Source organism: Myotis yumanensis, unplaced genomic scaffold (assembly GCF_028538775.1).
Source record: "Myotis yumanensis isolate MYYU_CA2020_CCGP unplaced genomic scaffold, mMyoYum1.0.hap1 SCAF_12, whole genome shotgun sequence".
Classification (NCBI taxonomy): Eukaryota; Metazoa; Chordata; class Mammalia; order Chiroptera; family Vespertilionidae; genus Myotis; species Myotis yumanensis.
The window spans coordinates 44481074-44495128 of record NW_027223763.1 but is presented as its reverse complement, the minus strand read 5'-3'; the positions used below and the strand labels follow the sequence as shown (position 1 = coordinate 44495128).

The 14055-nt window shown below is 41.7% G+C and overlaps 1 protein-coding gene across 2 annotated transcripts in view; it reads right to left on the bottom strand.

Annotated features, from left to right (window-relative positions):
• The window catches only part of DOCK8 (dedicator of cytokinesis 8), a 195747-nt gene that overhangs the window by 12643 nt on the left and 169049 nt on the right, over window positions 1-14055 (bottom strand). For both annotated transcript variants that reach the window (XM_070431550.1, XM_070431551.1), the window contains 7 exons: window positions 13255-13413; window positions 12255-12355; window positions 10730-10922; window positions 6165-6308; window positions 4275-4406; window positions 3681-3815; window positions 2174-2263 (listed from right to left, as the gene is read on the bottom strand). In XM_070431550.1, coding sequence (XP_070287651.1) covers window positions 2174-2263; window positions 3681-3815; window positions 4275-4406; window positions 6165-6308; window positions 10730-10922; window positions 12255-12355; window positions 13255-13413 — 954 coding nt within the window. The remainder of the gene's footprint in view (window positions 1-2173; window positions 2264-3680; window positions 3816-4274; window positions 4407-6164; window positions 6309-10729; window positions 10923-12254; window positions 12356-13254; window positions 13414-14055) is intronic.

Genomic DNA, 14055 nt, shown 5'->3' with positions numbered 1-14055 from the left:
GGATGGGTGAGGTCACTGATCTCAGAGCATAAATCACTATTTAGTGTGATGAAATCTGGTCATAATTCTGGGTTCAGTTTCTTATTTAAACTCTCACAACCTACTCAGGGCATTTTAAAAGAGGGAAGAAGAGCACCTTGTGTCAGGGGTGTCACCAGTGACTCTCCAGAGCATGTGCTGTGCACAGATCATTGTGGGCACTTTCCCACTTTCAAAGACCTCAAACATTTCTGTCTGAAGCTTAGCTCAGGTCTGACCAGTTAATGCTTCAAACCTAGACTAGGGGGTGTGTCTAAAATGAGCAAGTCTTCTGAAATATGCAGAAAAACAAACTATTACATTTGGCCCATTCCTCCCTACTTGCATCATCTTCTTAATATCCTGGAGGACAGTGCTGGGAGAAGAGTATGGACTCTTCATCGTGTAGCCCTGCCAGATTGCAACTACTCCTCTGTCCCCAACCCTTAATAATTCCTTGGCCTTGCATTATTTCCAACAGTTTAGAACACTCTCTCATTAACATATGTCTATGGGCTGGGCAGAAGGCAACCTTCTGTGGTGTAACCTTATATAATAAAAGCCCAATATGCAAATTGACCGAATGGCAGAACGACCAGTGGATCAACCGGTTGTTGTGATGCTGACTGACCACCAGGGGGCAGACGCTTAATGCAGGAACTGCCCCCAGCCCACAGGCCCCAGGCCAGCCAAGGTGGGTGCCAGCCCCCTCCTCCCCAATTGTCCTGCTGGTCGCCCCACAGATCAGCCCTGATTGCCGGCCTGGCCTAGGGACCCTACCTGTGCATGAATTTTGTGCACCGGGCCTCTAGTAAAGAATATATCTGATCTTTGCATTTCTAGGCACAGTGTCAGTATACTGTGGGGCCTTGACTTACAAGTGTCCCAACTAACGAGTTTTTTGAGATACCAGTTGTCTCTTGGCCAAATTTTTTGCATTGAGTTGATAGAGTAATTTGAGTTAACGAGCTCCTTAAACTCGTAAGTCAAGGGCCCACTGTAGTACTTTTCAGAGTTTTGTGCCATTCTAGTGAATTATCTAATCTGAGGGGTGAACAGGAATGTCCAGGTTTGTACCCATCTAGATAGAAGTGAGGGTAGCTCAGGGGCCCTATTTGAGGCTGGTATCTCAAGTGAGAGCAGTCCTATGGAGGACTGAGCCTGTCACTGGTGGTGTGTGATGCGAACTCCTGTGGTGAGTGTCAGAGTGTACTGTAGTCCACCTAGTTAGGGGTGAGACAGGACACACCCTCACATGAGAAGTGAGGAAACTGAACGCCAAGCCCTTTGCATCATTCCCCAATAGCACATTCGCCTGCACTTGCCTGGAAGGACTACCTGCAGCCTGAAAAAGTTGTCAGTGAGAAGGTTGCATCATTTTTTAAAAATCCTTACCTGAGGACATGTTTATTGATTTTAGAGACGAGAAGGGAGAGAGAAGGGGGGGTGTAAGAGGGAGGAGAAAAGAAGGGAAGAAGAAAGGGAAGGAGGAAGGGAAGATAGAAAAGGGGTGAGGGAGAGAGGGAGGGACAGAGATAGAGAAACATCAATGTGAGAGAGAAATATTGATTGGTTGACTCCCGTACATGCCCAGACCAGAAATTGAACCTGCAACCCATGTATGTGACCTGACCGGGAATCCAACCTGCAACCTTTTGGTATCCAGGATGATGCTCAAACCAACTGAGCCACCCAGCCAGAATGGGTGCACCTTCTTAACATGTTTTAAATTGAGGGTTTTATTAATAGTACGGTTTTGAGAATGAAGGGCTCTAAGTTTGAGTACTGGCTTCGGCACTCGAGTGACCATGGAGAGTTGCTTAACCACTTCACACCTCAGTTCTCTTGCCTGTACAATAGGAATAACTACACCTACTTCAAAGGGTCATCGGAGAATGCAATGATGTATGTAAAGGGCCTAATGCAGTCCCAGGTACAGAGCTGGTGTTTAATGAGCAGTAGCTTTTATTGTGATTCCTACCTTTGAGTGTCGTTTCTCTTAAAATCTAAACAAATAGTAGTTGAACCCTAGACAGAAAGACTTGGCTGCACTGAAATGACTTGGAGAGCCCACCAGAGAAGGTCATTTTATGTTCTTGGGGTAGAGCAAAGGGAATCAGAGCCTGGTGGCTATATTTTGCAAACATCCCCATACCTTGTTAGGATCCAGCTTGGTTTTGTCTACAGGAGCAGAGTCTTTTATCACTTCCACAGATTCTGCACCAAAGCATTGACTATAAAATCCCTAGGTAAGAGAAACGGACAGATTAGAAAGGTTATTTTAATGTAATGCAAGTCTTCATCTCTCAGAAGTAGAATAAGGTTGGAACAAGTGTAAGGAACAACTTGCTTACTGATCACTGAAAGTCCCTCTGATCTAATGAGGCAAGTTCAGCCTTTCCTGAGACAAAAGTAAAAACACAAGGAAGTGCAGCATTGCAAACCGATACATGCTTCCGTACAGTATGCATGCTTCACCTCAAATGCAACCAGCGCCATCCTATTTCCTGAAGCGGCTCCAGGGGTATGGCACTATTCACTTCTTGCCTGTTGTGCCCTAGGAACTTGGAGGTCACTAGCCTTTCCATAATGTGACAAACTACAGCGCACAAGAAGACCAAATATATACCTCTAGCCCTAAGTTGGGGAAATATTAAGAAGCCAAGTATCCTGGGGTCAACTGCTAGTTCTCCTCATGAGCTCAATGACTGGGTAAGTCACCTGACTACTCTGGGCCGTTGCTTCTTTGAGCCACGTAAGGATTAAAGTCCCTTGCCTTAGTTGGCATGAATAGATAGAGTGAGAAGAAACTTGGCAACAAAGGTGTTTTAAGTTTTATAGTCATAGTGGGACCTAAATGCAAAGCAATAGCGAGGAGTGAATCTCTGGTTAATGGCTGTCAGCATTTCAGGGGACCCCAGTTATTCACCCTGAGAGAGTTTTGTTTTGGGGGGCACTCCTTGACTCTCCTCCTAAGTTCTTGGTGCTTGGCTCTTTCAATGTTTGCTTCCTTTTTCTCCCTCACTTTTCTTTATGCTGTTTCCCTTTTTCTTCAGCCTTTCCTCCAGGAACATGTTGCTCCCTTCTGCTACATGCTGGGTCATATGTAGTACCAGCTGGTTGAACTTGGGGCTGCCAGCCCATAGGTTGTGATACTGACTCTTATTTTCCTTGGATCAGCAGGAAGAGCTCGTTATGCCACAGTCCATGGTGTGGCTACTATGAGCATCTCTGTGTCAGAAGTGGGATGTGTTGTCCAGTGACACCAAAAGGATGGCCATAGCATTTTCAAAGGGTAATTTAGTCATTTGGCCGGATTACTTCAAAGTCAAGGTAATAATCTTCAATCTGAAAATCTCTTACTAAAATTTGGCAAGGGTTACAAGAAAGTACATGACTTTGAGTTTTGGGTAGTCTGGAAAATAAATATTCACCCTATAAATATACAAACATTGACAAGCATACACAGAATCTTAGGAGAAAAGTATCCAAATCTTGCTTTACCTCATGATCTCACCTAATACCTTCATATTATAAATGCAATGTGGGAAAATGTATATAGAGATCAAAGATAAATCCATGACTGTCTTTTTTCATAATGACCAACTCTAACTTTTTTGGTAAAGTATACAAGGCCATGCACACAGAGTCACTTTTCTTACCTCTAGTCTATGAGAGATCTCAGGAAGCTTGGTAATCGCAGGCTCTTTGTAAACAAATTCTTGCTCATCCAAATCCCCAAATTTGGATCCATAGAAACCAACTCGGAAGTAGGTTCCAAACATTCTCTTATGACCCTAATGAGCAAAATAAGAAAACCTCTCCTAAGTTATGTACTTCAAGAGGATTCATTGCATTGCAAAGGATGGGAGTCTTTCACTGTTGTGTTATAAAGCAGTTCATTCCTATGGAAAGTATAAACACAAATCATGCCTTAAAAATTTTAATGTTTATAAAATGAATTTTGGAAATAATAACAAAAGAAATCCCATGAAAAATTTCTAGGACTTCTTTTAAGTGAATCTAAAAGATTCTCACATTGCCGGCTTGTGAAGTAATTTGAGCAGCTTTCTTTCATACTTTGAATTGGGGTCAGTGCTCTTGTTTGTTCCCAGCCCTTTTCTGTTTGGAAGGTGAGAACTAGAGTCATGATGTGCTCAAGGTAGATCACTCCCTAGAGAGGAAGGAGGACTAAACATCTCTAGGTCAGGGTCACCTGCTGCTAGGGAACTGTGTTGGCCAGGATCCCCAGCTACCTTGCTAATGATGCTGTCAAAGGCCTTCTGCAGCTTGTCATGAGTGCAGGTCAGCTTCCGGAAGTCTCGATGCGCTTCCAGGATAGGGATGACCAGTTTGTACACCTCATTCACTGTTTCATACAATCCTCCCTTGGAAAGAGAAGAAAATCAAAGAGAGTTTAATCCTTGGAAACTTAAGAAGAGAAACCAGAATTCATTATGTACTGGAGAATTTTTTTCTTTGTTTTTCTTAATCCTCATCTGAAGATATTTTTTCCATTGATTTTTAGAGAAAGTAGAAGTGGGGGGGGGGGGGGGGGGAGAGAAACATTGATGTGAGAGAGACACATCGATTGGTTGCCTCCTGCATGTGCCCCTACTGGGACAGGGTTGGAGCCTGCAACTCAGGTACGTGCCCTTGACCCGGAATTGAACCCATGACCCTTTGGTGTGTGGGCCAATGCTCTAACCACTGAGTGACACCTGCCAGTGCTGAAGAATGGGTTTATTATGGGCACCAGGGTATTTTACAGAGCAGAAGTGATGTCTGAGCATCTTTGGCATGGCTATATAGCACTCAAACTGAACTAGACACATGCTAAATAGTTCTTTACGCTGATGTTAAGCAAGGAAAGGGGTTTTCACTGAAAAAAAGAACAGGAGATTTGGAGCAGAAAATAAGAGCAATTTAGGAAGGCAGATTTAGCATACTTAAATGTCATCAGGGGCCCCCTCATGACCAGATGTTCAATGTATGCCTGAAAGGAGTTAGTAGGAGTCTAATAGTTTATTTTCTTAAATTTCAGAAAAAATAGGAGTACATTGGACTTTTTTTCTGAATCCTGAAAAAGAAGTCAGGAAAAAAGAAATAAGAATATAGTTAAAACAATAATTAAAACACATAGAAGTTGTTGGTTGGAAACTTGGAATTGAAAAGTAGAAAAGAAAAAAACATAAGTATGAAATAAAAATTAATCACCTAGATATAGTGGAGTATTAAATATTTAAGGAAGAGGAAGATTATTACAATGAAAATGGGAAAGAGACTTTCTCCCCTGCCCTGAATCTCAGTGACTTAATCCCCTGAGACTTTCAACTGGTAGGACACAAGAATTTTTAAAACATGCAGTACATGACTATCTGGTCAGGGGCATTGACCTCTTTTTCCTTAGATTGTCAAAAAATAAAACCAAAACAACAACACAAAAAAACAGTCAACACAACAATAGCTGTCTGGTGTAAATGAATCAGAATTACATTTTTTGTCAGATCAGCAAAAAATATATTTTTTGGTGTGCTGCAGAACTTTAGTAATTAGTTTATGTGCCATGAGAGATGAAAAAGGTTGAAAATCGCTGACTTAATCTACATATATTTCCTTTGTTAGGAGTGTTTAGACCCAGATTAGGTCAATGAAGGGAGCCGTAGTGGTTTCCGCTCCCACATTCTGCGAGCTGGACCTGGCCGTGAAGATCCTGAGGGCGATCCTCAGTTATTAGGAAGGAAGACACTGCCTATTTATTCCTTCCCTCTCCCCCAATATTCTCCTCTCTGAGAGGGAAAATGAGGCAGGGAGAACATGCCTCATCATTTATTGTGTAGCCCTGGGCAAGCCATTCCACCTCTCTGTGGCTTCGCTTCCAGCCCTATTAAAAGGAAATAATGCTGTGAAACTGCTGCCCAGCCAATGAGCATGCGGTGAAAGCAGACTGTTGCAGTGGTGAAAGGCTTTCTCACCTCCCTGGAGAGCTGGTGCAATTTGCAGCCATCAAAGTTGTCCTGGCCATCCCTTGTCCTGCACACCCCTGCATATGTCCTCACAAAGTGGGACTGGCTTGGCCATTAAGGCCACATTCACAGCACCCGGAATTCAACACAGCGTGAGGCCAGGCTCCCGTGTGCACTCACCGTGCTGAACAGCTCGGCCGCCTGCTCCAGGAGGCCCACCAGGCCGCTCTCCGTGAAGTAGCGGCCTGAGCACACGCCATCCTCATCCGGCGACAGGGTATCTTCAGAGACTGCAGATTCCTCCAGCACATTGGAAGAAATATTCTGAAAGAAATGAAAGTATAAGCTTGGAGAACAGGGAAACCCTGCTAACAAAAGGCACCACGGGGACCCAAATGTCGCGATGAGAGCCACACTCAAAGATCTGCAGCAAGCCTGTAATTGTCCCGTCCAGGCCTGTGATTCCCCCGGGAAGAGGCCCTGGCGATTCATCATTCTGAGAGAACATATGAGCAACAGGCCTTCAAAACTCACAATTTTCTTTTTTTTTTAATAACCATTAGGAGCTATAGGAAGGATACCTACCTCAATATAACAACAGTTGAACAACATTTAGGGAAATAACCATAAGGGACATCCAGCTGGGGTCATGGTTTTTAAAAGGCAAAGGCCAAATAACAGGTGACCAGACTTCTCGTTTCACCAGCTGAATGAACCTCTTACTTTTTTGGGGTGTTTTTCTGAACATTGCTCCTCCTAACTTGACTTTCAGATGAAGAACCACAATATTATATGACAGTAGCAAATTAGAATGTCTTCTCCATGGAAAATTTTATGGTACTGTAGCAGTTATCCTTTTTACTCCAAACATTTTGTTACTTTCTACATGCCTTTCCTTTACTTAAACTGTAGAGTTTGAAGTCTCTGGCAAAGAATGCAGTGGCTGAGGCCAGGTTTAGGGTGAACCCCCGAGAAACACAGGGCGGCACTTACTCTCGGGGCTGTGGAAGTGCTAACCCTGAAATTGCTTGACCCTCAGAGTACTTCCTTAAATCTCTGCCTTACTGCCTCAAATGCCTCTTCCCAGCTCTGGACCTGAGAGGTCAAGAATCATTTTCTTCAACCTGTCTTCCAGCTGTGGAAGAAATGCATATGGAGCATGAAAGAAATGGGAAATCTTTCTAGCTTAAGGAATTGCAAACAGCATACATGCCCCTTCCTATTCCTGCACTCATGGCAGGCATAACTAATCAATCATAGCACTCTTTCCCCTGAAGCTTAGATATAGTCTCAAAAGTCTTCTCAGCATAGTACTCTATCAGCCACTTCCAATGGATCAGAGTTGGCTTTTGGAGTAATATAAGTCTGCCTCCTGGCTTGGCTAGCAGGATCAAGTGAATCTACCTTAGCAATCTAGGAAAAGAGAGTTGTTACGGTCCTATGTCTTCACCTCCAATATTGTAATGTGGTTTTAGGAATATAGGAGGCTTTCAGAATCTTTTGTAGCCAATCTTTCTTCCAAACCTGGTCTATTATGATGTTTCTGGATTGGAGATAACAGAAGGTCCAAAAGATTCATTTGAAAGAATCTAATAACCCCCAAAGCAAATACTATTAGAACTGTATGCAATTTCCTACATGCAGAGGAACAGATTTGAAGTTATATAGCTTTATTAACTGTAGTCATAGGAAAAAGATTCTGGGCAGACTTTCCTGGCTTCAGAATTAGGAGGTAACAGTAACAGCAGTATCTGAGACTGCATCCATATCTACATTTGTGGAGTAAATATTGTACTCTGGGGCATAGCATTTCAATGATCTCAGTTTTATAGAATTCAGTGGTGTCAAAGTTATTTCTCTTTCACAGATTTATTTATCTCTAGTTTACAATTCTTTTCCAAAAATTCAATTTTTTAAATTTTTTTTTATTGCCTAAAGTTTTACATGTGTCTTTTTTTCCCGATCGTCCCCCCTCAGCCATTCCCACCCCCGAGGGCAAGCACCCACCGCCCCAGTGTCTGTGTCCATTCGTTATGCTAATATGCATGCATACAAGTCCTTTGGTTGATCTCTAACTGCCCCCACCTCCCCCCAAATTCAATTTTATTGGAGCATAACAAGGTTGAAAACTAAAGCACAAAGCATCTAAGAACTCAACACTGAACATCTGTTGTTAATGCTGCCAGAATTCCTTCATCCTTCTACACAGTAAAGCCTCCTGGAGAACCATCCATAACTTCAGGTGTGGACCTCAACTCTGGCCCAGCCAATTCCACTTCTCATTCCATTCCTCTGGCCATTCTGATTGGTTCAGGCATGAGAACACGACCCCGTCAGAACCAATAAGATGCACTGAGGCTTTCTCAGCAACTGCTAGAAATGAGGCATCTGTCTATTCTCCTGGACTTGAACCTGGGAAGATGTAAGCCTAAGTGTTTCTCAATGAGTGTGGGAAGCCTGTGAAGAATGAAGATGACATAATAGAAAGCAGAGACAGGAAATGGTTTTGACACTGAGTTCTGATGACATTGTTTGGGTCCTTAGGTTCAGTTTGGCAGGTGCTACAGCCTCATGCTAGCTGATAAATTCCATTTTTTCCTTCTGTCACTGTGGGTTAGGTGTTCCATCCCCTGCAAGCATATATTTCCAAATGGATGTGGTATGTCTCATTTGAGAGAAAATTGGCTCAAAAGCATCAACATAATTTGGCTTCTCTTCTGTAGCTGAGAACACCTAATTCACCGTGTTCTGTGTATCACGAAGACCTCGCACTTCTCAGTTCCTTCTGCCCTCCCCTTTGCCTTCCTTGTTCTTCTGAGTTTTTCCTTTACCTCCAGGCTGGGTCACATTATAAACATTCATAGCAACTTTATTATTGCATTAACTATGATTATAAGTAAGTAAGGAATGAAATAGTTATATGATGTCACTTTCCCTGGTGAGAATGTAAAGTTCATGGGGACAAAACAGGTGCTTAATAAATATCATCTAAGTGAATGAATGGATAAAGAATATTAAAAAATACAGCTATATACACCCCTCAATGCAGGAACAATGTGAAGTTTTCTGTTGGTTCTAGAATAACTATTCTATCTCACCTTGGCCTGACTTATTATAAGCAAATCAACCAAATTCTTGGTGAAATTAAAATGGTAAGGATTACCAATTATTAAAGTGATAAACATAAAATAGAACAACTGAGAAAAAGTATAAAAGAATAATAGTTCAGCTAATGAAACAAGAAAAGAGGACAATACAATTCAAAACTAAGTGATAGATCTAAAGATTTCGGGGCACTGAAAGCCTATCACTGATAATTATTTACCCTTGATAATAACAAGTGGCCAAAATAAATTGGACGAAAGAAGTAGATACATCTAAAATGATTTTTATAACTTTCTTTACTTTTCTGTGATTCAAAAACCTAATGTGATTTTTTTATGGGATGAGAATTAAATGTTTGACTTTTATAAGAAGTATTTCTGAATTGAGAATGTAATTTACTTGCAGAGAATGAAAAAAATAGAATATTTCTGTTATTGAAGACCATAAGAAAAGAGGAGTTACTAATATGAGGCAATACCCAGCTTAGCAGGTGGACAGTATTCTGGGAAACAGAAACTCCTGGCTCCACCAGCAACAGACTCAGTGACTTATTTTCTCTGCCTGTGAAAGCTACTCTCAATTGCCCCCTCTTTCTGGTTCACATGGCATCACAAAATTACGTTGAAAAACAATAATGAGAACAAAGCCTTTTATAAAACCAATCATGTAAGTTCAAACAAGAATAATGCAAACACTTGTAAATGACTTTGTGAGTCTGGCTTGCAAAGGGCTCAATTACTGTACTCGTTATATTGTTCATGGTTTTAGGGTTGGTCAATCCTACAGATTATGTTTCTTAAAAGAAAAGTACTCATAACACTTTTGTTTCCTCTAAATACTGTGTTAAACCATTTAGCAAAAGCAGTCCCAGTGGCCTCTTAGCATCCTACCCTGAACCAATCTTCAGCCTGGCAGACAAGCTCCCTTTTCTGACTATGGGCAATATTCAGCCTATCATGAGAAAATATTAATTCAGCCCCCCTTTTCCCTTATCATGTCAGTTTGGTTCTTCCTTGATTTTTGGGTTAGGGAGTGGAATACTACAGAGTTGGGGAGTGTAATCCAAGGAATGGGCCATGAGGGAAATCGTTTCTACAATGTTTGGAAAATTCTCTCATGGTTGTCAGTATACCGTGCCAACTATGAGTCTCTGAGAAAGCGTTTAAATAACCTTAGAAAAAATGCTCTCTCAGTTTCTTTATCTGTCTGCCTGCTTCACTGGTTGGTGGGGAGGTCAAATGAAGTCACAGATGTGAAAGTGTTTGGTAATGTCTAAAGTGCCTCTGCACTTATTGTAATCAATAATTTAATAAACCAAACAAACCAAGATGGCACAGCAATGAGAAGAGGCAAATAGAATACACTAAAGAAGGTTTTTCAGCTTTGGCACTATTGATATTTGGAGCAAGATACTTCTTTGTCGGGGGAGCTATCCTAAGCATTGTAGCGTGTTTAGCAGCATCCCTCCCTAATACCTATTAGATGCTAGTAGCACCTTCCCTCCTCTCCCCAATGGTAATATCAAAAAGTGTCTCCAGACATTGTCAAATGCCTCTGGACTGGGGTGGGGCGGGTGAGAGGGGGGATTGCCCCCAGTTGAGAAGCACTACCCTGCAGGAAAAGCTGAACGTGCCCCACACCTGAAAGCTGACGCTGCCCACGGGGAGGTAGCTGTGGTCCTCTAGCATGCTCAGATATTCCGCCACCAAGGCAGCCGCGTGCACCAGGCACATGGCGGCCTCCGTGTAGCACTTCTTCTTGGAGTGTTTCTCTGCCATGTTCTGGAGCCAGGTCAGCCGCAGGTCGGGAGATGTCTGGTAACTCTTGGCAATTCTGAGGACAGAGTGAGAACGTTTCAAGGACAACTGGTTAATGACACTGTTTTTCTACTGTGTGTGGCCACTTTCTTTTTCTCCCCAAGAAATTCCCCTCCCAGAGTTTACCTACACATTCAGAATATGAGAGAAAAGGCCAACATTTAGCAGTCCAGCTGGTTTCACTCCATGTCTAAGATGTTTTGGACCCCAAGGAACAGCATTTAATTAAAGCTTTATGGGAAAAAAGAGACCTGATAAAATGATATTTATGTTAATGAATCTCTAGCAGTTTTCTTCCTTTTCTTTCCTTTCTCTCAAAAAAACAGAAGAGAAAAGTACTACCATTCTTTTTTAAAAAAATATATTTTATTGATTTTCTACAGAGAGAAAGGAAGAGGGCTAGAGAGCCAGAAACATCGATGAGAGAGAAACATCGATCAGCTGCCTCCTGCACACCCCTCACTGGGGATATGCCCGCAACGCAACCAAGGTACATGCCCTTGACCGGAATCGAACCCAGGACCCTTCAGTCCCCAGGCCGATGCTCTATCCACTGAGCCAAACAGGTCAGGGCAGTACTACCATTCTTATTTCATCATAGCAGAATGATTTTGTCTTTGTAAGTAGTTTCTCCCGAGGCAGTGCTGCGAAGCAAAATTTTAAGCTACAGAGTAAAATATGATTTTTTAAAATAAAACTGTACCTGTATGTCTGAATATAATAGTAAAAACACATAAGAAATAATTCATATAACAGTTGATCTAGTTCTTTTCTCTCACTCTATACTAAGTGGAAGATAGTGTTATAAAATGGGCATCTTACTTTAAATTAGGGAGATCTTCCTGATAACTTGTACATGAATCAATTCTCTCTGAATAATTAATTTCTACCAGTGTCTATAAACAGTTTTGGATGTATCATCCAAAACAGTGTGCCCACATGGCCTGTGATAATAACATTAATAAGAACTCCACCGTGACAAACCTTAGACCAGTGGTTCTCAACCTTCCTAATGCCGCGACCCTTTAATACAGTTCCTCATGTTGTGGTGACCCCCAACCATAAAATTATTTTCATTGCTACTTCAAAACTGTAATTTTGTTACTGTTATGAATCGTAATGTAAGTATCTGATATGCAGATGTATTTTCATTGTTACAAACTGAACATAATTAAAGCATAGTGATTAATCACAAAAACAATATGTAATTATATATGTGTTTTCCGATGGTCTTAGGCGACCCCTGTGAAAGGGTCATTCAACCCCAAAGGGGTCCCGACCCACAGGTTGAGAACCGCTGCCTTAGACCCTCAAGTGACACCCTTTTGATTTCATCAGAGAAGGTTACCTGTACATGAGATCCATAAGCATCTCAGGATCTTCCTGAAATTCCCTCATTTTCACTGTGTCATATAGGATGCTATTCAGATTGCAGAGAAGTTCCTCGACCTGCAAAAAAGTGTAGAAAAAGTAATCTTCGCTTTGTAGCCCAGGGTAATGAGTTAGAATTGCACTGAAAGTGCAAGGGTAGCAGGAGCAGGCTTCTCTAGGAGAGGAGAGGTTGCGAGTGGAGGGGAGTCTAGACTGGATCCTCTGTGGCCTTCAACTTTGTAGGTGAAAAAGAATTTAGTGTGAACTAGTTCCAGTTATTTGCAACCTGAAGAGTCCTAAAGTATAATCCAGAACATCAGGGCTGTTTATACCAAGTAGGAGACAGCTTAGGACATCAACTTAGGTTCTACATTATATATCTCTATATCTCTATATCTCTATATCTCTATCTATCTATCTATCTATCTATCTATAACATACAGCAACACTGTCATTAATCAGCATGCTTTATTCCAGAAACTTCCTTAGCAGAGGAAGACAGACTGGCAACTGTGATCCTTAATGTTCACTACCCACATAAATGAGACTGAGGCTACCTGAGCACTTCATATATATATACATACATATTCTATATAATAAAAGGCAAATTGTCCCCTCAAGCAGGAATTTGACCAGGAGTTCAACCTGGAGTTCGACCAGGGTGTTGGGCCAGCCCCTGCCCCCTGATCGGCATCCCCCAACCCCGATGGGGCGGGCTGGCCGAACCCCACCTGTGCACGAATTTGTGCACTGGGCCTCTAGTATATATATATATATATATATAGATATATATAGATATTATATAACATTTATATATTACATATATAAGTATATAATGTATAACTGTATACTTATATATAATATATTGCAGTGTATGTATATATGCATATACACACAGACATACACATATATATGAATTTATTATTATTGGCTGATCGCCAATTCATGTATGAGACAAGGCATGCTCTTCAGCCTACCTGGGTGGGGAAAAGAGTGGTCTGCATGGCTTTGTCCTCTTCTGCATAGGCCAAAATTGTCCTCAAGGATTTTCTCAGGTGCTCCTCGTTAAAGTCTTGTGCTTTGCCCACCAAAGATGCCAGAGACATGGTTACCTGCATCTTTACTCTTGCAAAGTTCTGCGTCAGTTAAAAGAAAAGATGGAACAGTAAGAGGCACTCAGCTAGTAGATCATTGAAGGCAGTAGAGCCAGGCACCAATAACTCTCATCATTGAAACTATCATCTCCTTTTCTCTCAATAAAATGTGAGGTGTACTCTGCACAAGATTCATATTATTGTTTAAATGGCTTAATAGGATTTCTCTGACATTAAATTTTCATGGAGGCCTGAGCAGCCTCCCTGTTGCCAGGCTGGCAGATTCCTGCAAAGTGGGTCACAGGATGTCTCCTTTCATGCCAAGATTCTTCTTGGAACTTTATTTAAACTGCACAGAAGAACACGATCTCCAGGGTCAGGATTTCTGAGATTCTGGACCCTGGGTAGGCCGCCACTTTCTGTTTCTCCTTCCCTTCTAGGCCCATGGGGGAAATATGACTATTCTAAGGGCCCCCGAGGAATGTTCTAATGGTTTTTTAATAGTTATGCCTAACATAGTCTGAGGATCCTGCCTTTCTTCCATGAGCCAATTTATCTTTTAATATCACTTGAGCATGCTCATGAACATGACCACAAATGTAAATTCCAAAAGAACATATCAATATCTAGACCAGCTAAAGCAAAAGTTGACTCTTTTGCAATAAAATAGCACCAAAGGCTGCT